Here is a 21,101-nt window from a genome sequence, read left to right on the forward strand (position 1 = left end):
CGCCTCACATATCTTGAGCCTGGTTTTCCGAAGGAGCGGACTGCCCCTTTCTGTCTGTCGGCTCAGTTATATCAGAGTTAAGACGTCGCTGGGATCTTGGGGATATTCTTTTCTATTGCGGGGGGCCGTATGGCAGCACTCGGAGCGCCAGCTTTGGGGTGTCTCAGTGTTCCTGGACTGGCTGAGTTACCTTCGATGAGACACTTTTGTCTAAACTTCAGTTTCCTTACGTGAAACTCAGGGCTAAACGTAGGCAAGACAGAAGTCACTTGGATCAGTGCCTGACACACGCAAACACTGAATAAAATTAGTCGTTAACTCAGCGTCCAACATTGTACATAAAGCAGTTATCACATAACTCCATTGTATGAAAAATTCCTAAACCCGGCTATAATATGCAAAAATTGGAGAATTGACAGGACAGTAAATTTACTTTTGGATTTCTATTAAATACTGCCTTGAAGTACTTTACAGTCAAGTATAAAGTTCATGTGAAGTCGTGTCACAATATTCATTAACACACAAACATTGTGACCAGAATACTCATTTTTATGAGGGGAACTTTACATTCATTTCAGAGTATTCTATTAATACTATCCATATCAATTTCCAGGTGATGACAGACTAACAATGATGACTTACATGATTCATGAAAATTATTAGGTCTTGTGTTACAGTGATAGAATTGTTAAGATATCTAATGGTGAAATGATGCTATTCCTTAATTTTTACTTATTCCAAGTTCTTATTCTTTACTCTGCCTTACTCTGCCTTACTCTGTATTCCCCTATATTAGAAACTCTGGATTTTTTTAATACCCTGGTTTTTAATTGACAAAATTGCATATATTTAAAGTGTACAGTATGATTGGATCATACTCTCTTTTTAACACCGTATCTAAAAATAACTTTTATCAGCAAATTTCCTCATATCCAATTCCAGTGCCACGTTTTTATTCCTGCTCTTTGCCCTCCCTCATCCTGCCCAGTCTCCTCCTTTCCTCTCCCTGGGGTAAAAGTGCCTTCATTCAGGATTCTTCGCTACAGGCTCTGTGCTGGGAATGCCGTGTAGGGATTGGAAGCCTGGTAGGGGAGAATGTACAGAAGCAACAGTGATTATATGGGATGATAAGAGCTTCTTCCTGCAGATCTGATCACTATGGAAATGTGTGGGGCTGCGGGACTGGAGGTAGGGAGCTCTGGTAAGATATTATGATGATATTGTCATGGGAACACAGCAGGTGGCAGAAGTAGTGAAGAACAAAATGTATTTGAGAGTCAGCCGGCATTAGTGATGTGCTTGGGGACCGTAAACGAGAAGGTGAAGTCAGCAATGGTTACACGGTTCTGTCTTGGGAGACTACATAAACAGTGGTGATCCTAAGCCGAAATAAGGAATACTAGAGGAAGGAGAGGCTTGGAGGTTGGTGGGTAATGAGTGGGAATGGATTCAGGTTGGAATCCTGTGGATTTGAGGTGTCCTTGCGGTATCAGTGTGGATGGATCCAGTTGGAACTGGGTTTAGAGATGTAGAGTTACACTTACAATACAGAATCGGCCGTTAGTGGTGTTGTCTGTCTTCAGAGTGGATCCAGAGGGTGTAGTGGAAGCAATAAACTAGTGTTTTAGGGATCGTCTCAGGAGAGTCAGAGAGCCAAAGATAGAGGATGAAAGCCAAGGGAGGAAAACACTAACACCGGAAGGAAGAAGAGGTCAGAATAGAGATTCACAAGCTTCTGTTGGATGTAGCAGCCTTGGGACGTTTAGGAACCATGGAGTTATGGTTATAGAAGGAACAAATGCAAGGAGGAGAGATGGGGGTGAGGAAGCGGGCTGAGAGCCGTGGTTGTAAAGATGGGCACTGGATTGGAGACAGAGCGAGAGAGGGACTTGGGGTTAAGGCAGAGTCACTGTGTCTTCAGGTCTGTCTTCAAGTCCATGCGTTCGCTCTCTGGTCACGTCTTATCAGCTGCTTAACCATCGCATTGAGTGTTTTTTTTTTTTTTTAAGATTTTATTTATTTATTTGACAGAGCGAGATCACAAGTAGGCAGAGAGAGAGAGGAGGAAGCAGGCTCCCTGCTGAGCAGAGAGCCCGATGCGGGGCTCTATCCCAGGACCCTGGGATCATGACCTGAGCTGAAGGCAGAGGCTTAACCCACTGAGCCACCCAGGCGCCCCCACATTGAGTGTTTAATTTCAGTGTCTGTTTTCCATTTATAGAAGTTTAGAAAGCCCTTTTTTTTGGTAGGCCTGGTCTGTATTGAGAGAGTCTTGTGCCTTTAAGAATTAGATTTTTACTTATTTTATTGTCTTTGTTTGAAAATTCTATCTCTGGGGTTGTTGGGGCTTCAGCCTGCCTGTGGGTCGTATCTGCTGATAACTTCGCCTCCTGGAGTCACGTATGGTTCCACAGGTGGGCTCAGCTTCAGGAGTAGGTTCTCCATAGGAGTCTTGTGGCCTGGGTGACAGGACATGAATTGAGGCAAGCACATTTCGTACTTGCTTCTTGACAAGTACCCCAGGCACATGTCCACTTGGAAATTACTTCTTATGCTAATTTCTTATCTTGGATACATTACCAAAACAGGCAGTTTCCATAACTTTTTCTTTATAGTATTGTAGTAAGAGCATACTATAAATGGCAAAGTGATGTTTATATGTGTGTTCAGAAGTTGGTGTGGGTGTGTGCACATGTGTGTGTATACCCATGCACACATCTCTAGAAGGTTCCCTTAAAGATACAGATGATCACAGAAATTAGCAATACATAAAAAGGCAAAGGTTATTTTAGTCATTTCTCATTTGCTCTGGAACTGTTTTTAGTTTTATTCTACAATAATACTGCCCAGTAGAACTTTCTGAGATAACGTGAAGGTTCTGTGTTTGCTAAGACCATTTCAGCAGCCACTAGTGAGGCAGTGCTCTTGGGTATCGAAATACGGCGAATGAAAATGAGGAACTGAATTTTTAAATTATAATTCAGAGTTTAAAATAATAAAGGACACTGAGGGACACATTTCTCTTCTTCATACTGCTATTCCTGGATATTAGATTATAGATTCATTAGATATGTCTGGATGTCTAGATACCCATCTATCTACCTATACACCTAGATATATTATTTAGATACCTTCATAAACTAAGCAAATGTTTTCCTTGAAACATTTGTTTCAAGTAATGAAAGTTTGTTTTTTAGGTCAAAGAGGTAAGTATTAGTTTTCACCCAAAAAACAACTTTTCATCATCCTTCTGGCAAAAATACATATATTTGTATAGATATACATATATATTCTGATCTCATTTTCCATTTTGCAGAGGAATAAATGAGTCCATAATTCCAAATAGGTGGACACAGACCTTTGAAGCTTGAGTTAGCGTCGAGAGTCATTCTCATTGGCAAGAATAAAGGGAACGTGTTAGTTTAAAAGATAGACACTGAGGTTTATCATGTTAATGTATGACAGATGAAAACCATTTGAGATGATGGTATTGTCAGGATTTTTTTACCAACAAAAAAACCTAGTCCCTAAACTTGAAATATGACTACCACAGAGGGTTTATTTTCACGCGTGCGCTCTCCTTACTCTGTAAGTCTGAGCTGGAGAGTCCTGTAAAGATTCGGAGCCAGATAATGGATTCTGTGAGAAAAGTAACATATTAAACAACTAAAACTCAGAAGACTAATCATTATTTTTCTCCCTCAAACTTCACCTGACAGTTCTTTAGCAAATTAAACTTTAGTTAATTCTCTTCCTGATTGTTTTAATAGCAGCACAATCTCTTTTATTAAATGAAGGAAACATTTATAAGAAGACTACAGTTGTCGGCACTAAAATTTCTGGAGGACTTTTCCTCTCCCCCTAAGAAAAGTCCCAGTGGCAGGGCTTTGTGTTAAAGAATCCATTGACGAGATCTTCCGATTGTCGGGAAATCCTGTGAGGTCTGTTAGAGGGAGTTATCCACAGCCACTGGATTCCTAGCCCCTTGTAGCCAGTAAGCTGTAGCAAGGCTGCGAGATGGGGAAGAGCTGAGGCTTCAGGATTTGCTTGAGACGATCGCAGACACGGAGGCCTGCGCCAGCCCAGAGACACAGTGCACACCACCTACGGCATGGGACATGCTGGAAAGCAGAGACTCGGGGTTGTTTCCCCCATCTCCAGTTGTTTGTCTTGTTTTTACAGTTTGTTGGGTAGCTATTTGGGATTTAAACCTGGTCCTCTTTTCATGTTCTCCCTGTTTTTATTATGGAGAGTATCAGATGTAGGAAGTGGGAAGAAGAGTGTAACGAGCCCCCGGATATCCATCATCCAGCTTCGAAAGTGGACACTTTGCCGTCCTGGTTTTATTTATACACCCTCCACATCACCTCCCTCCCCTCTGCGTTATTTTAAAGCAAATTCCAGATACAACTTTATCCGTAAATATCTTAACTTGTATCTTTAAAAGACAAGTGTTCTTGAACTTCGCTTCCGTACCGTCACACCTGAAATAATTACAAATAATTCCTTACTGCTGTTCATAAACTGAGCCAGTATTCAGATTTCCCCAGTGGTGTCATAAATGTTCCTTTTCAGCTGTTTCTTGAAATCAGGATCAAATAAGATTCAACCATTGTCATTGGCTGTTGTGTCTCTATTAGCCTGCAGATTCCCCTCCCTCTTTTCCTCCCCGCCGCCCGCCCCACTTTTCCTTGCATTTATTTGTTGATGATACCTGGCTGTTTTCCACACTCACCATCTTGCTCGTTGCATACCATGGTGTCACGTACCATCTTCCACCACCTTCCGCAGTTCCTAAATTGGTATTTAGATATAAAAGACCGATCAGGGCGCCTGGGTGGCTCAGTGGGTTAAGCCGTTGCCTTCGGCTCAGGTCATGATCTCAGGGTCCTGGGATCGAGTCCCGCATCGGGCTCTCTGCTCAGCGGAGAACCTGCTTCCTCCTCTCTCTCTCTCTCTCTGCCTGCCTCTCTGCCTATTTGTGATCTCTCTGTGTGAAATAAATAAATAAAATCTTAAAAAAATAAATAAATAAATAAATAAATAAATAAATAAATAAATAAAAGCCCGATCAGGTTCTGCCCAGATCTGGACAAGAGCATTCCGTAGGCATTCTCGTGTCTGTTTCCATCAGGAGGACATCATGCCTCCACGTCGTCTGTGAGGGCTACTGGGGGCTCTTGGTCATCATTGCTCAGATCACGTGCTTTGATAGTGCTTACAATTCTATTATTCTCTCTTTGGGAATTAGTAGAATACATCTGTTTAGTGGTTTGTTTGTTTTTTAAAGATTTTATTTATTTGACACAGAGAGAGAGATCTGAGAGAGGGGGAAGCAGGCTCCCCGCTGAGCAGAGAGCCCCACGTGGGGCTCGATCCCAGGACCCTGAGCTCATGACCTGAGCTGAAGGCAGCGGCTTAACCCACTGAGCCACCCAGGCGCCCCAGTAGAATATATCTGTCAAGAGAAACTTGCCCATTTCTCTCTTTGGCTCCTGGGGCCGGTTGTGTGCTCTCTCCCGTGGAGCTGACTTGTCGCCCGTGTTCCATCAGGTCCTGTGTCAACGGCACCCTTGTCTGCAGCGCCACCCAGCTGTGGCACGGTGATCGGATCCTGTGGGGCAATAACCACTTCTTTAGGTAACATCTTTGTGTTCCCTCATATTTTCGTGAACTTTTTCTTTCTGTTATCGGAGTATAAAACAAATCCGTTTTCTCTAACGATGGAAAACCCACAGAATTAACTTACCTAAGAGGAAGCGGCGAGATTGGTTGAAAGACTTTGAAAAGGAGGCAGGCCCGCCGGAGCATGACCTGGACGCAGCCAGCGAAGCTTCGTCAGAGCCAGACTACAACTACGAATTTGCACAGATGGAAGTTATCATGAAAACCCTGAACAGCAATGGTAAGACCTCACCTCCAGATCCCGGCGTCTTTGGTAGCTCCTGTCTCTTCACACAGTTCAGTCAAGGACGCACTTGGTAAAGTGGAGATGTCGTTCTGAAATTAAGACACAAACCTTACTAATTTCCTTTTTTTTTTTTTAACATTTTATTTGTGTGACAGAGAGTATGAGTGGGGGGTGGGGGGTGATGCTGAAGGAGAAGCAGGCTCCCCGCTGAGCAGGGACACCGGGCTCCATCCCAGGACCCCAGGATCATGATCTGAGCTGAAGGCAGATGCTTAATGGACTGAGCCATCCAGGCGCCCCAAATTGCTCATTTCTTACAGAGGCCATTGGGGAGGGGCTACTGAAAGTAGTCCAGGGCCTGGTCTACTCCCTCAATTATAATTAGGAAGGGGCTGGTCCCTCTTTTGAGATCCCTTGTTCCCAAGTCAGTTTTGGTAACATTTCTGCAGCCCTAGAGTACAGAAGGATTGTGTTGGAATTCCTTTTCCAATTTCCATTACTGAGTTTGTCCCTTCTGAATCCTTCAGAGCACAGAAATCCCCAGCAGAGTCTGAACCCAGGAATTTCAAATGAAATCTAATGGGGAGATAAAGGTCACAATATTTTGCTAAAAACTCAGTTGGAAATTATGCCACCAAAGAAGCTCACGTAGTAAGTCCAGGTGGCTTTTACAAAAATGATCCTACAAAGAAGGGCTTTGTAGGCTCTTTGCTTGACTTACACACCAGCCTGTCTCAGCTTTTTAAGGAAGAGATTTCCAAAGCCTTATTTCTAGATTCCCTCTTTCTAGAAAGTTTTCAGTGTTTGTATTAAAATTCTTCCCTCTATATCTAAAAGGTAAGCCTTTTTTCTTCATACACACTTACATGCATTTGGTAAAATCCAGACCACATTGATGCCCGTTAACAGAAGTCTACAGGTTCTCTTCCATTTCTTGGTCTGTCAGCAGGACAGGGAAGTTCCTCTCCTACCAAGCACAAGGCTGCATTTCTGGGACCAGAGCTATCTGACAGGGAAATATAGTTGAGGCTACCTTCAGGAGCACCTGAGAAAGTTTGTTTTTGGACTTTGTTTTATCTCACTTTCCCAATCAGGAGTTCTTTGAATACCTAAGGATCCCTGCCTTGAACCTGGGAGGACCTCAGGAGCCTCTGCCTGACACGGTGCAGGGAGAGCATCTTGGTCTCCCAGCAGGGCTCTCCCCGGATACATTGACTTTTGCACTCTGTCTTTGGGTCAGCCTATCTGAGAAGAATGTGAGTTTGGCTGGAGAATGTCAGTCAGATCTCCGGCATATCAAATTGGGGATTCCACTGTAGAAATAAAGACGCTGACCTTCTTATCTCTCTGGGTTTTTAGCCCCAAGGATCCCCTCTTCTCAGTTATAAAAAATGAGGTATGAAGAAAAGGCTAGGTGGAAAAACAGGTGTGATGTGTTTAATATGGAGAATATCGAACACCACCAGAAAAGAACGTCCGTGAGCTTAGGGGGACAGATTAGCTGCTGCGGCTTTGGACGCTGCACCACAGACTGGGCCACAGCTAGAAATCAGGCTGTGGTCCACTCTGCTAGTTGCTCCCCTCAGTTGGGAGGAATCAATCACAAAAGACATTCCAAAGTGGTGTTCAGACATCAGAATCACATTAGTGGGCCATTTTCCGACGTGCCTGAGCAGCAAGTCTCCTGTGAGTAATTTTTGGGAGCCCTGAATGATACAGGGTGTGACAGGAGGGTGTGGGCCCCAAGCCCCAGGTGCAGGAAAGCGTGTTGGGAAGAACCTTCTCTCTTTACGTGAGATTACAGAATTCTAGAAGTTTTGGATACTCACAGAGTATCCAAGTGCTATCCGTTTAGTCATCTATCATCCCACATTACAGAGTCCTAATTTTATTGTCACTATGTTCTTATAATTCAGAGCCCTGAATCACTGATGAGTATTAGTATGTGTTTGTTAATTCCTCCAGTCCTCTTAGCCAAACCAATTAATGAGTCACGGGTGGCCTGGCTCCTGGTATTAACGTGGGTTACCATTTGTCTTCCAGATCAAGCCTTGCCCCGCCCCAGTGTTGATTCATCGATTTCAAAGTAGTGTTTCCCCCGCACACACACACATGTTCCCCAATTCCCCGTGTAAGTGGGGCTTCCCTCCATTGTGCTCTGACTCAGTCCCCAAACGGCGGGGTGGGGCAGGACGGGGCGGGGGTGGGGGGCGCTCCTGTTCATGGAATTCGCCTCTGTCGCCAGGTAGCTTCCCGATCATCAGCCTGTCTGCCTGGTGGTCGTCCCCCTGGTGGTCCTATTTGAAGATCCTCTTCCCTCTCATGTGGTTTCAGACGAAGCTGCTCCACCAGCGCTGGGATAAAGGTTTTACTGATCGGCGTTAGCATGGCGGAGCTTGACTGCTTGTTAGCCGTGCTGCTGGCCGATGCTTGTGCTTCTGCCCTAGCAAATTCAGACTAATGCGACCGGGAACCTGACAGAAGCATCCGTGCTCTTGATTGAGGCGTGCGCCCTTTTAAGTCGTGACCCCTGCCTCCCCATGTCCCAGCTCCATTGCCTTCCCATTGGTTAAGCTCTGGACCCTGTCCTTCCCCTGGGCTGCTGCCAGCCCAGAACTGTCACTGGCATTACTGCTCCTGATGCTGATGGTGGGGTGACCGTTGGGAGCTCAGCGGTGCAGGATTCTGTACTGGACATTATCGACTGACCTGCATCGTCCCAGAGACGAGGATGCTGTACTTCAAATCTCTAAATGAGGATCTAAAACCCAATTTATTGGAATTAAGAGTAGAAGCCAACCTAGTTATCTGTGGATGATAGTGTGTCCTTCCTGCAGACTGAGAAGGAGGCACTCGTGCGTTTTCAGAGAGTCCGCGGTAGCTGTAAAGGAGAGAGCAGTGGAGGGCTGGTGAAGAGTCATTGAGTTCATTCCCTCTGGGATTAAGAGTTGTTTTTTGTTTTTCCTGAAGGATTTACTTCCCTTCAGTTTAGTGCATCGGGCACCTGGGTGTGAATGAAAACCAATTGTTTACCCCGTCAGTGCCCTCCGGCCTCTACCTCTGGCACCTCTCTTTTCCATTCTCTGGACAGATAAATAAGTCCGAGCATGGTTACATGCCAGATAAAGAATAAACCAGCAAAGAGGAACATGCTATATACCATAGTCAATGTGGTCCTTTCTCTCTTCTAAAACACCTCCCGCTTTGGTGGCTTGGCCTTGGGCTCCAAGCTCACTGAGTTTTAAATCCCTTCGTTCAAGAGGAAGAAAATGATAGGGAGAAAAAGAAACTGTGGCCAAGTTTTGATGGTTGGTCGGCTGAGAATAGGCTGAAGTCTTTGGCTTCTGTCCTAGGCTACATCACAGAGTCAGGCTGAGCTGCTGAGTAGGACGATCTGTTTAAAAACGTGCTGTGTAGTGTTCCAGGCTTGACCCTGGCTAACTGAAAAGACAGCATCATCAGATATGTGTAAGAGAAAGACTTGTGTTGAAATCAGAGGTTCAAAACAGGTAAGACAGAACAAAATCTTAGCTCCTGTATCTTGACTTGGGCTCTGTCCAGTGTCGTCTGTCCCTGGGCCCCGGGGCAGGGCTGACCGGACTGTATGGTGGGAGGCTCCGGGGAGAGATGCTTTGAGCTGTTCCCTCGTCTGCATCTGCTTCTTGGTCTGTGGCCACTGACGAAGCCCCGTGACGTTATGTCACGGCGTTAAGTCATGGCAGTTGAAAGCAGCCTTGGTCACGTGGCGTCTGCATTGCATGGAAACTCTGGGTGCAGTCCTCTCAGCCATTTGGGATCATGTGTGTTTCCACACACCATGGACTAACAAGTGGAAACGAGGACTGAATGTCTTACCCAGTGGCTTTTAGCAAAAGTCTTAGAATATTAATTTTTATAAAACCACATATTCTCCAATTTTCTCTCTCTGGAAGAGATTTATGAACGCTAAGGTAGCGCCCTTGAAAACCAGGTTCCATGGAGGTATAAATGTTTGGTGAAGACCCTGTCCTTTTTTTAAAGCTAGAGCCTAAAAGGGGAAAAGTATGTACTGTTTGAGACATGCGTTTTTATAAAATTCTGAGACAGCTTTTCTTCTCTAGCCCTTACATTTAAAATTTCTTCAGACCCCTTCACCGTATTATTCATGTACTTTTCACCAATTTACATGGCAAGGTCAGAAGTTCTAACGTTTCAGAGTACACAGATGTCTTACTCTGCAGAAGAGGTCTTCCCTCGCCGTGGTCTGTGTTTAAGACTTTGGGATTTTTTTAGGAGTTCATTTTCCATCAGATTTTCAGGTGGCTTATTTTAGGGACTCCCTGTCAGGACTCTGTGAAGAAAACTATTTCTGCTTTGAAAAAAAATGCTGAATTTTAGAATTTTATACCTGAAAAGAACAGTAATTTTTTTTAAAGATTTTATTTATTTATTTGACAGACAGATCACAAGTAGGCAGAGAGGCAGGCAGAGAGAAAGGAAGGGAAGCAGGCTCCCCGCTGAGCAGAGAGCCCGATGTGGGGCTCGAACCCAGGACCCTGGGATCACGACCTGAGCCGAAGGCAGCGGCTTTAACCCACTGAGCCACCCAGGCGCCCCAAGAACAGTAATTTTTAAAAAATGTCTACTTTTTAATAGAGTACTAATTCTGAGCAAAACACTGGAAACAAGAATACTATATCAGTTTATTGGTAAATTTGATGTCCTGCCACCAGATAGTTAGGTCTGATCTGAGTTCAGAACCCGGCTCTGTCACTTACTAGCTCTGTGATCTTAGGGCAGCGTCTTTAAAAGAAATATACCCACCATCAGGTGTGCTGCAAAGCCATGAGATGGTGCATGGGGAGGGCGCAGTGCCTCTTACCTGGGTGGAGGCCAGTGGCTGGTAGAATTCTTATTGCCCTGTGGTTGTCGTTTGTTATTAAAACAACTCATCTGTACTCTGTGTAGATATCTAGTGATTTTGTTTTGAGTTGCTTTCCACTGTTTGTTTTGTATAATTTAACCTTTTTTTAAGCTAACATACTATCTCTTTTACTGCTTACATAGAAGATTAGTAGAAGTTACATGGTAAATTTAAATTTTAAATCTTAAATTTAAACTTAGTCGATAGATAGGGGCTTCTGAAAGAGTCAGTCAGGAACCATCATTGCATGATGGAAAAACTTGTCTTGTCCTCTCCGTTCCCCACTCTGTCCTGGAAATTAAGCTGAGAGTCCGTCTGTGAGAAGACAGCACGAATAGCAGTAGTTGAATAACAGGTAAAGGTGTGAGCTCCAGGCCAGTCTGAGACCGTGCATCTCCTCCCCGTCTCGTGCACATCAAGGAGATAGTTACGGGGATGCTGGTTTTCTTATTCACCATCCAGATGTCTGGCGTGTTGTTCCCCTGCAGTCTGCTCACTTAGAGATGTTGGTAACTTTATCCTGTGGACCTGTGGTCAGCGCCTGCCTTCCCCACAGCATCCGGGGCAGCGGTCATGACCAAACTAATGTCTGGCCTCCGCAGTGACCCCTGCCTATACCACAACCACTGCTGGCCATGGTCATGGTCCCTTTGAACAACCAATTACTCTTCTTGTTCACCATGTATGTAGCCGATCTCTGATCTGCAAAGGCAAAAAGTCAAAAACAGCCTGTTGTTTTTACAAGTGAATTCTTCCCCCCCTCCCCTTTTTTCTCTTTTTCTTTTCTCCTTGCAAGTGAATTGCCCTCCCAGACACCAGCACCTGAGAAATTGCCAGGCCCGATACTCGATATCTCCAAGCATGTGCTCCCCTGTGACAGAAATCCAGGAGTAATGAGATTTGTGGCTAAAATCAGAAATACAAACCCATCGCCATATACTAAAACTGATGCCAAATGGGCATCGAAACTGACTACTGTAAAAATGAAATCTTGTGTGGCTCTGTGTTCGAAGCTCAGATGTCCTGAAGTTCTTAGTGGGTCAGAGCCCAGCGCCTCTCCCGTGTGCTTGTAGTGAAGTACTGATCTGTCGAAACAAGGGAGTGAGCTCATTGCAGTGAAGAAGCCCCTAGATGTGGGGAGTGTGTACGTGGAAGGCGTTCATCTGAAGTGTTAGCAGAAGGGCAGCGGGGAGGATTTGATCCGGCAGGGCCCCCGGGCCACAAGAAAGCATCTGGAGAGGCTAGATTGGGAGCAGGGAAAGAATTCTTGCTGGAAGCAGCACCCGCGGGCCGCCCTGTCATAGCCATCACGGAACACACCTCGCCTTGTCTCTTGGCTCCCCAGACCCAGTGCAGAACGTGGTCCAGGTGCTGGAGAAGCAGTACCTGGAGGAGAAGAGGAGTGCCCTAGAGGAGCAGCGGCTCATGTACGAGCGGGAGCTGGAGCAGCTCCGCCAGCAGCTGTCCCCGGAGCGGCAGTCCCCGAGCAGCGGCCCTGACCGCCTGGCCTACAGCAGCCAGACAGCCCAGCAGAAGGTGACTCAGTGGGCAGAGGAGAGGTACGCATGGGGTCCCTGGGGACCCAGAGTCACGGCTCGGGGCCTGGGGGTTTTGAGGGGGGCATGCTGAAGGGGGATCAACCTAGCAAGGGAAGAAGTCTTAGTCCCAGATGTGGGTCATTAGTGAGTACCTTTTCCTCTCCGAGCTACTGTCCAGCCTCAGTATATTTACTGCAAAGTTAGTTGTTAAGGACCCCCCCACACACACCCTTCAGGCGAAATGGCTCCAAGTGACAATGCCACTGGTAGGTATCGAAATAGAGAAAGTTTGAATGCTCCTGTAGCATAAAAGCATTTTGGGAGGGGGGGGGTCTCTCTACATATAACTGTAACATTAAGATACCTACTAAATGCAAATTTTCCGAATTTATGACTTTTAAGTATGTGTCTCAGAACCGAGGTAGTGGTGGGAGAAGCATCAGCCTTGAGTTCAGTCCATCATTTGTGGATTCCCTGGTGTTCTCAGCGCAGCCTGGGCGCGGTGCCGTCCTCACAGTCCCTGCAGCAGTGGGCCTGTGGGGGTGGGTCTGTCCGTCCCTGAGCTGGCTGCCCACCTTGCACGTCCTCCCCTGTCACCCGCCTGGCCAGCGAGGAGGCCAGTGTTTGAACCCAGATCTGCCCGTGGCCCCCTTTCGAATTCCTGCACTGTTACAATGATAGGCGTAACCCAAGTGGCATTTGCTGTTTACCGAGCGTGGTCTAGGCACTGAGTGTTTTACGTATATTCATCTCCTCTTCACGACTGCTACTTGTGTTCATCATTTGCATCCGTTTCCCACGTGAGGAAACAGGCTGAGACGTGGACTGCTTCCCCCAAAGTCATTTTTTTAGTATACACGTAGACACATATATATTTTTTTAAGATTTTATTTATTTATTTGACAGAGAGAGATCACAAGTAGACAGGCAGGCAGAGAGAGGGAGGGAAGCAGGCTCCCCGCCGAGCAGAGAGCCCAACGCGGGACTCCATCCCAGGACCCCGAGATCACTACCCGAGCCGAAGGCAGCGGCTTAACCCACTGAGCCACCCAGGACACATATATTTTGCAATATTCTTTTTGTACTTAACATTTGTGAACATTTTCACTGTCCTTAAACAACCACTACTGTACTGTATTAGAGTCTGAATTTTTTTGGATGACCTAGACTAATTCTTTGAACTAGTTTCACACTGTTGGTTACTCAGTTCTTACTAAAATTTTTGTTTTCGTAAATAATGCTGCCAAGAACAACCTTGTGCACGAATCACTGTGAACATCATTATTTGTCTTCTTATTACAGATTCCTATCAGTAGAATTGCCAGGTCAAAGTGCAGGGAAAATACTTAGGCTTTGGATGCAAACTGAGAGGCTGCCTCCCAGAGTCACTGAGCTGGCTGGTGGGACCATTGAGATAAAAGCCTCGGGCGTCTGATTCCAGGGCCGGGGCGCTGTGGCATCTCTTACGAGCAATGAGATACTTGAACTGGAGCCACATCCAGGGAAGATGACCCCTAAGAGGAAAAGAGGGAGATTAGGGACCCCAACCCTGCACACCAGGCTTGCCGTAGTAATGCAGTCTGTTGTTCTAAAATAAGACAAAAGAGTCAGTGGCATTTTCCCCAGGAGCTGCCCCCTCACCTGTCTGGCTACAGAAGTCTGAAGATTTATCCTGCTTGTAACCCATTACTCTTCATCTTTTTCTGTGCCTGGGTAAAAGAGGCGAAGGTTATCAGATAGTGCTTTTTCTGAAGCGCTGTCCTCTCTGACTTCACTGTGAGCTGGTGGCTTTCGTCTAAGCAACAGCAGGCTTGGAAGTAATTGTGATTGGACCCACTGATACCTTTCTACTTAGTCTCCCTAATTACTTCTCTTTGTCCTGAAGACTGTAAAAGACAAAAAAAGAGGCAACCAAAAAAGTGGATTGTTTTTAATGATAGTATTTTTCATTCAGGTGTTAAAATTTTATTTCCACTTACCTTAATTCCAAATTGATTTTCTTTGAGGCTCAAGTTCTGAAGAAGGAGGAGGATAGTAAGGATGATATTTTGGGGATGTCATCCGAGGAGAGGAGAATGGTTGCAATATTGATTTCACCAGAGTCACTGGATAAGATTAAGAGGTTGTCAATGATGGGTCATTATATTAGAAGCTGGGACTCTTACCTAAATCAATGTGGGTGTGGCTTGTGAAATATTGAGGGACTCATACCTAAGTAAATATTGAGGGGCTGAAAATCGAGTCTATGTCAGAGCTAGTGAGATTACAAAGAAAACTGGAGATGTACTGTATTCTTTCCAGACATTTACAGTGTAGTGTAGAGCAAGATACAAATATGTGAAACGTACATCGTAATAGTAAGTTAAAGAACAGTTTCATCCAGCAATAGGCAGTGTTGCAGTTGCATAATTATCCCTTTGTCATTCATCCCTGATCTGAAGAGAAACTTCCGGAAGCAGGTAATCAGCCTCATTCCCTGAAATGACCCAAGTGCCCAGAACAGTGGTGTCTTTGGTAGGTGCGTTGTGAGTATGGAGTGTATGAAATTCCCGATCTGATAAATGAGCAGGTGCCTGGGCAGAGAACACAGGAAAGGCTGTGGTGGTTAGTAGAGGGTAGGACCCTGTTCCATGGAGCCTTCTGCAGCAAGTTCATGGGGAAGGAAGGACTTCAAGTGCGTTTGAAGGGTGACGACTGGACAGGCAGACAGGAGGTGGCGGACGTTTTGAACCGGCAGGTTGGCACAGACAAATGGGAAGCCGTGGAGAAGAGGAAGGTGTGTTTGGGGGATTACATAAGAGCTGTTTTTGTTTGGCCTAACAGGTGATTACAGAGGAGGAGAGCAAGCTGAGTCCAAAGCTGTTCTGTAGGTGCAGAGGAGGTTTTGAACTGAGGACTGACCTGAGACAAGGCAGGGGTTATGTGGCTGGGAGGGAAGAGGGAGAACCCGGGGGCTGTGAGGTCGCTGGGGAGGGGGTGTGTGAACCAGGAACCGGGGGCTATGAGAACAACAGAGAGATTTAGGAGATATTTCAAGGAAGAATCCACGAGGCTTTTTTTCTGGATGTTGTAGAAAAGAGAAAAGACAGAGCTGGCTGAAAGAAGTCAAGTTCGGATAACTGAAAAGAAAAAAAATGGTGATATCATTTAGTAAAACCAGGCAGATGGGATCCGTGTGTCATATGGGTGGAGTTAACTTTTATTAACATCTTTGCAGTATGCTTCCTGTGGCACCTCTATGGTGATGAGAAAAGGCGCAGGGATTGGATGTTCCAAGCTCCTCCTTGTCCTGTGAAGTAAGGGCAGAAGGCGTGTAAATGGTAGAAGAGAGAAGCTAGATAAGGCTAGATAAGCATTCTGTTAGTGTGGGTTACCTGTAAGTCCAGATTCTCATGGGGAACCCAAAAGTACTCTTCCTTTCATGCACAGTTTTGGGGTATCCCACAAGGGGCCACACACTTGTCCGGGAATTAGGTGTCATGACAAACAAAAAAAAAAGACCTGGTTCTCGCCCTGGCATGCCTGAAGCTTGAATCATTATGCAAATAAACGAGAGAGTCTAAGTAGGACGAATGCCGCTGAGACAGAAGACGTGGGGCTGGGACGGCATGTAACAGGGTTTTTACCTATATTCAGAGTCAGAACATTAGGGAAGGTCTCACCAGGAAGCTCTGTTGTGCAAGAGTTGAAAAAGTTGAATTCCTGCTGCCACAGAAGTCCCCACTTCTGGCCTTTTATCAACTGAAGAAACCGTGTGAAACGTGTTCTCCTTATGGACTCCAGATTTCTCTCGCCTCCCCTGCTTCCCTTCCCCTAGCCCCAGAAACACAGGAGAAGTCATGATGAGTTCTCTTCCCTCAAGAATTCCTTTATTGGTTTTTTGGCAGCATCGTACCAAAATCTAGCAGTTTTCAAGTGTTAGAGGATTTAAAATAATGGTTTTTAGTCAAGTCCTTTCACATATTTTGCTCCTCATCAGTGGTGGCCAATAGGGAGCCCACAGTACCCTTGTGGGAGGAAGGAAACATTAAAAAACAACAACAACAAAATACCAAACAACCCTCCGCTTTAAAAAAAAAAAAAAGTTGAAAATTATCTCCAGAAAGGAGTTTTTCTACCACTTTCTAATAATATGACTCACTTAGAACCAGGATTACAGTTTCCTTTTCTTTCAGATTTTCTCATTTCCTTGCTCGCTACCCCGCAGGGACGAACTCTTCCGTCAAAGTCTGGCAAAGCTGCGCGAGCAGCTCGTGAAAGCTAATACCTTGGTGAGGGAGGCAAACTTCTTAGCTGAGGAGATGAGTAAGCTCACTGACTACCAAGTGACTCTGCAGATCCCTGCTGCTAACCTCAGCGCCAATAGGAAGGTAAGAGTGTTTTTAAAGAAAATGAGAACAAGATGCGTAACTTATGTACCATAAGATAGAATATACACCAAAGAACATCCAGAGAACATATACAACATACATCTGAACACCATCCACAAGGAGATTTTGATGTGAGCCAGAGTATTTATTCTTTTTAAGACTTCCTCTATATATATTTTTTTAATTTTTTAGATTTTACTTATTTATTTGACAGAGAGAGAGAGATCACAAGTAGGCAGAGAGAGAGGGAAAAGCAGGCTCCCCGCCGAGCAGGGAACCCGATGCGGGGCTCGATCCCAGGACCCTGGGATCATGACCTGAGCCGAAGACAGAGGCTTAACCCACTGAGCCACCCAGGCGCCCCAAGACTTCCTCTATCTTAATATAACATTATTTACCAACTAGGCTTCAATAGTAAAAATTAAAAAAAAAAAAAAAGATTTCCTCTGTAGACTCTCCCCCAACCCCCTGGAGTATATATGCCCTCAGAGATGTTAAAATTGGAAATAAATTTAAGTAATTCCTCTGGCTTTTCTCTTTCCTATTATTGGTGCCTTCTGGAATGGGGAATAAGTATATGTTTTGTTACAGCACCATTTTTCAGAATGGATTCTGTAAGAAAGGAAGACTTGCATAATACCTTTCTTTTTTTTTTTTTTTTAAGATTTTATTTATTTGTTTGACAGACAGAGATCACAAGTAGGCAGAGAGACAGAGAGAGGGAGAAGCAGGCTCCCTGCTGAGCAGAGAGCCCTATGTGGGGCTCGATCCCAGGACCCTGGGATCATGATCTGAGCCAAAGGCAGAGGCTTAACCCACTGAGCCACCCAGCCGCCCCAGTACCTTTCTTTTATATACAGAACAACTTTTTTGCAGTCACTGGGAAGTTTACCATCATTTCAACTTGAAGAATTTTTTTTTCCCTTTAAGGACAAACTTCAAAAGAAAATAATTTTCGCCTGTTTATGTTTCCCTCCGGCAAACAAACTAGAAATGAGTTAGGGAGTATTCCATTCATCTTTCTGCATTTTGCTCCTTTGACCAAGCAGCTCTTTGAGAAATTCGTCTTAAGTCCACAATCTTAGAAGTTTTTTAAAAATTGATGTGCTTTTTGTAGAAGGATGCTTATCATAATGGCCTTTATAGTGGCAAAAATTTGAAAGAGCCGTGATGCCAAACAGCATCATAATTTGTCAGATGAATGGTACATCCAAATAACAGATTTCTATGTTGCTATTAAAATTCATGTCTATGAGGGGCCCCTGGGTGGCTCACTTGGTTAAGCCTCTGCCTTTGGCTCAGGTCATGATCCCAGGTCCTGGGATTGAGCCCCATGTGGGGCTCCCTGCTCAGCGGGGAGTCTGCTTCTTCCTCCCCACTCCCCGCTCGTGCTCTCTTTCTCTCTCTTAAATAAAGAAAATCTTTTTAAAAAGAAAAAAAATCACGTCTGTGAGGAATATTTAACAACACAAGAAGATGTTCATAATATAAAAGCTGTGGAGAGAGGATCAGGAGGAGATTTACAGTTTTGTTTGGTTCTGCTTATGATTAAAATAAGCATGGGCACGGGTATACACAGAAGATTTCATCAATCTTTCTGCATTTTAGTTGGAAATAAGCCAGCATATGCCTTAGGGGGTAGAATTTCATCTTCTTTCTGAATACATTATGCATCTTTTTCAAACTTGTTGCTTGACAATAACATCTATTGCTTTAACAATCCACAAAGCTGTAAACAAGGCTCATTTGGTTTGTTGTGTGTTTCTGTCTCCCTTCCCTCCGCAGAGAGGAGCCATCGTGAGTGAGCCAGCTATACAAGTGAGGAGGAAAGGAAAGGGCACCCAAGTTTGGACCATTGAGAAGCTGGAGAATAAATTAATTGACATGAGAGACCTTTATCAAGAATGGAAGGAAAAAATTCCTGAGGTAAAAGAGGCAAAATGTCAAGGAGATTTGACCATGTTGAAAGGGCAGAGCGTAAGTGCTCTCACCGTCAAAACGCACACATGCGTGCGTGGCTGGGAATGTCTACAGTCGTGCTTTAGACATTGATACTAGAAAAGGGACGTAGCCGTGACCTTGAAAGGGGGCTAAATTGAACTTGTCATTGAACATGTGATGTCCACATGGACAGGAACTAAATGAAGAGAGCACATGACATATTCTTAGTTGGCAGGGTTTTTGCTACATTGCAGGTGAAATGAAATAGAACAAAGCGATTCCAGAGTCTTTGGTCAATGTTGTGACAAACCCACACATTTGGAACCAGCTTGGATCTTGTATTTGTTCATGCTCCCTCAGCTGTGGTCATGGCTGGGGAGACTACAAAGAATAATTCTAGAAAGCACAGTCCATTTCGGTGGACATTAGTAATGGAAAAGGACCCTCAGTGAGGGAAATGAGGCAAAGCAAAGGGAATGGAGTGAAAAAGGCTGTACGCTGGGTGCCAGAGGGAAGAGAGGCAGTAACTAAGAAAGACCTCTCCACACGGACATCATGTAGCCCCCCCCAGCTATCAAGCCCCTCCCACAGGCTACATTTCATTTTTGTAACATGATTGTAATTTTGCTTTTTTAATTTCTTTGGATAAATGCTTTCTCTTTTAAACATTTTTAAATGCTAGTTTTAAATAATATTACCCAAGTTGGTGTTTTGTTTCCTCCTCCCCTACCTCACTGCCCCCCTTCCCACCCATCAGGCAAAGCGTCTCTATGGGAAACGAGGTGACCCTTTCTACGAAGCCCAAGAGAATCACAACTTAATTGGCGTGGCTAATGTGTTCTTGGAGTGTCTGTTCTATGATGTGAAACTTCAGTATGCAGTTCCTATCATCAGCCAGCAGGGGGAGGTAAGGATAAGCCATCCTCGGAGGAAACAGTTGAAGGGGGGGTGTGTGTGTGTGTGTGTGTGTGTGTGTGTGTGTGTGTCTGTGTCTGTGTCTGTCTGTGTGAATCCAATTTAAGTTATGCTCTTTTTTTATTTTTATTTTTTAAGATTTTTTATTTATTTATTTGTCAGAGAGAGAGGGAGAGAGAGCGAGCACAGGCAGACAGAAAGGCAGGCAGAGGCAGAGGGAGAAGCAGGCTCCCTGACGAGCAAGGAGCCCTATGCGGGACTCGATCCCAGGACGCTGGGATCGTGACCTGAGCCGAAGGCAGCTGCTTAACCAACTGAGCCACCCAGGCGTCCCAAGTTATGCTCTTGAAGCAGATCAGGAAACTACGGTGAATAATCAGGATCACATTCTTTTCTGCTCTTATTAATAGAAACTATCAAAATTAAATCTTTTTTTTAAGATTATAAGATTAAAATCATGTAAGAGTATTATAACTTTTTTTTAAATTTATGGTTCACAAATTTTTTTCTTTGTTTTAATCAAGTTAGAAATCCCTGGGAAACCAGAGTCAGCTCCATCCCCGTTTATCTCCCTTGATGTCTTATGTTTGTAATATACTCAAATTCCTCCCCGGCCCCTACATGGTCTTCACAAGATACAACTTGGGAGCGTTATTTTGAAAGCTAAAGTATTCCAGGAAAACAAGCTTAACATCTTTTAGAAAACAAAATGGTTCCTATTTCTGTTATTTACTTGTATTAACCTCAGTGTAGGCCTAAGACATTTTAGAAAATAGTCAAGTTCACACTTTTTTAAATTTTTATCCATTTATCATCAAGTGATGTTTTTTATTTTAAATTTAGCAACAAGGCTGTTCCGTCGCTTTCCCTTCCATAACGTGCAGACTTGAAATACTTAGTTATTGCTTGTGGGCCTTAGGGCAGCCTGTGGATGGGATGCCATTCTGCCCACAGTGAGCCAGGCAGGAAACAGAGCCCAGGTTCCCGGCTGTGTACTTGCACAGCTCATGTGCTGCGTGTGGTAGCCCCCCCCCCACCCCGCTGCCCTGGGGACATTCTGCTCTAGAAGACCAGCAGGCCGGAGGTGCTTTCTCCCATGTGAAAAATGGCCATAGCTCTTGTGGCAAAGGAGTGCAGTGACTCTGCCCTTAGTCGGGGCTTCTTATGCCCGGGTCTAGGTGGGTCTTTCATCCCTCTGCAATTTACTAAAAATGTAGTAGATCCTCAAAAACCACTGAAAAAAAAAAATCCTGAGAACCATTGTCTTCAAACCGATTTCTCCCATTCCCTCTCCTCTAACGGCTTCCTCCATGTTGGTCTCACTCGTTCAAGTCCATCGACGAATTCCTCAGGTCTCAGCTGCCAGTGGAAGTTGGGTCCGACTACCTTTAAAAAAGAGCCTTACTATTTAAGACGACAGCAGCACCCGCAGAACGTGTCACCTTCACAACTCCAGCCGCTGCAACCTTACCCCGTGTTATGAAAGACAGCTTGGCCAGTTATAGCCCTGGAGGATGCCAAGT

At 44.9% G+C, this 21,101-nt stretch overlaps 1 protein-coding gene and 1 long non-coding RNA gene across 12 annotated transcripts in view; one reads left to right on the plus strand and one right to left on the minus strand.

The window, feature by feature from the left end:
• The window catches only part of KIF13A (kinesin family member 13A), a 205,557-nt gene that overhangs the window by 149,281 nt on the left and 35,175 nt on the right, over positions 1-21,101 (plus strand). For 7 of the 11 annotated variants that reach the window (XM_047732627.1, XM_047732630.1, XM_047732632.1 and 4 more), the window contains exons 15-21: positions 5,554-5,640; positions 5,739-5,905; positions 8,157-8,276; positions 12,160-12,373; positions 16,560-16,722; positions 18,508-18,648; positions 19,421-19,570. In XM_047732627.1, coding sequence (XP_047588583.1) covers positions 5,554-5,640; positions 5,739-5,905; positions 8,157-8,276; positions 12,160-12,373; positions 16,560-16,722; positions 18,508-18,648; positions 19,421-19,570 — 1,042 coding nt within the window. The remainder of the gene's footprint in view (positions 1-5,553; positions 5,641-5,738; positions 5,906-8,156; positions 8,277-12,159; positions 12,374-16,559; positions 16,723-18,507; positions 18,649-19,420; positions 19,571-21,101) is intronic. The other 4 variants (XM_047732633.1, XM_047732635.1, XM_047732636.1 and 1 more) reach the window with 1 other exon arrangement.
• On the minus strand, positions 13,423-14,454 carry LOC125101977 (uncharacterized). The gene is made up of 3 exons (XR_007127991.1): positions 14,332-14,454; positions 13,994-14,238; positions 13,423-13,866 (listed from the first exon to the last, which is right to left on the minus strand). It is a non-coding gene; the product is annotated as an uncharacterized LOC125101977 (long non-coding RNA).

Source organism: Lutra lutra, chromosome 6 (genome assembly GCF_902655055.1).
Source record: "Lutra lutra chromosome 6, mLutLut1.2, whole genome shotgun sequence".
Taxonomy (NCBI): domain Eukaryota; kingdom Metazoa; phylum Chordata; class Mammalia; order Carnivora; family Mustelidae; genus Lutra; species Lutra lutra.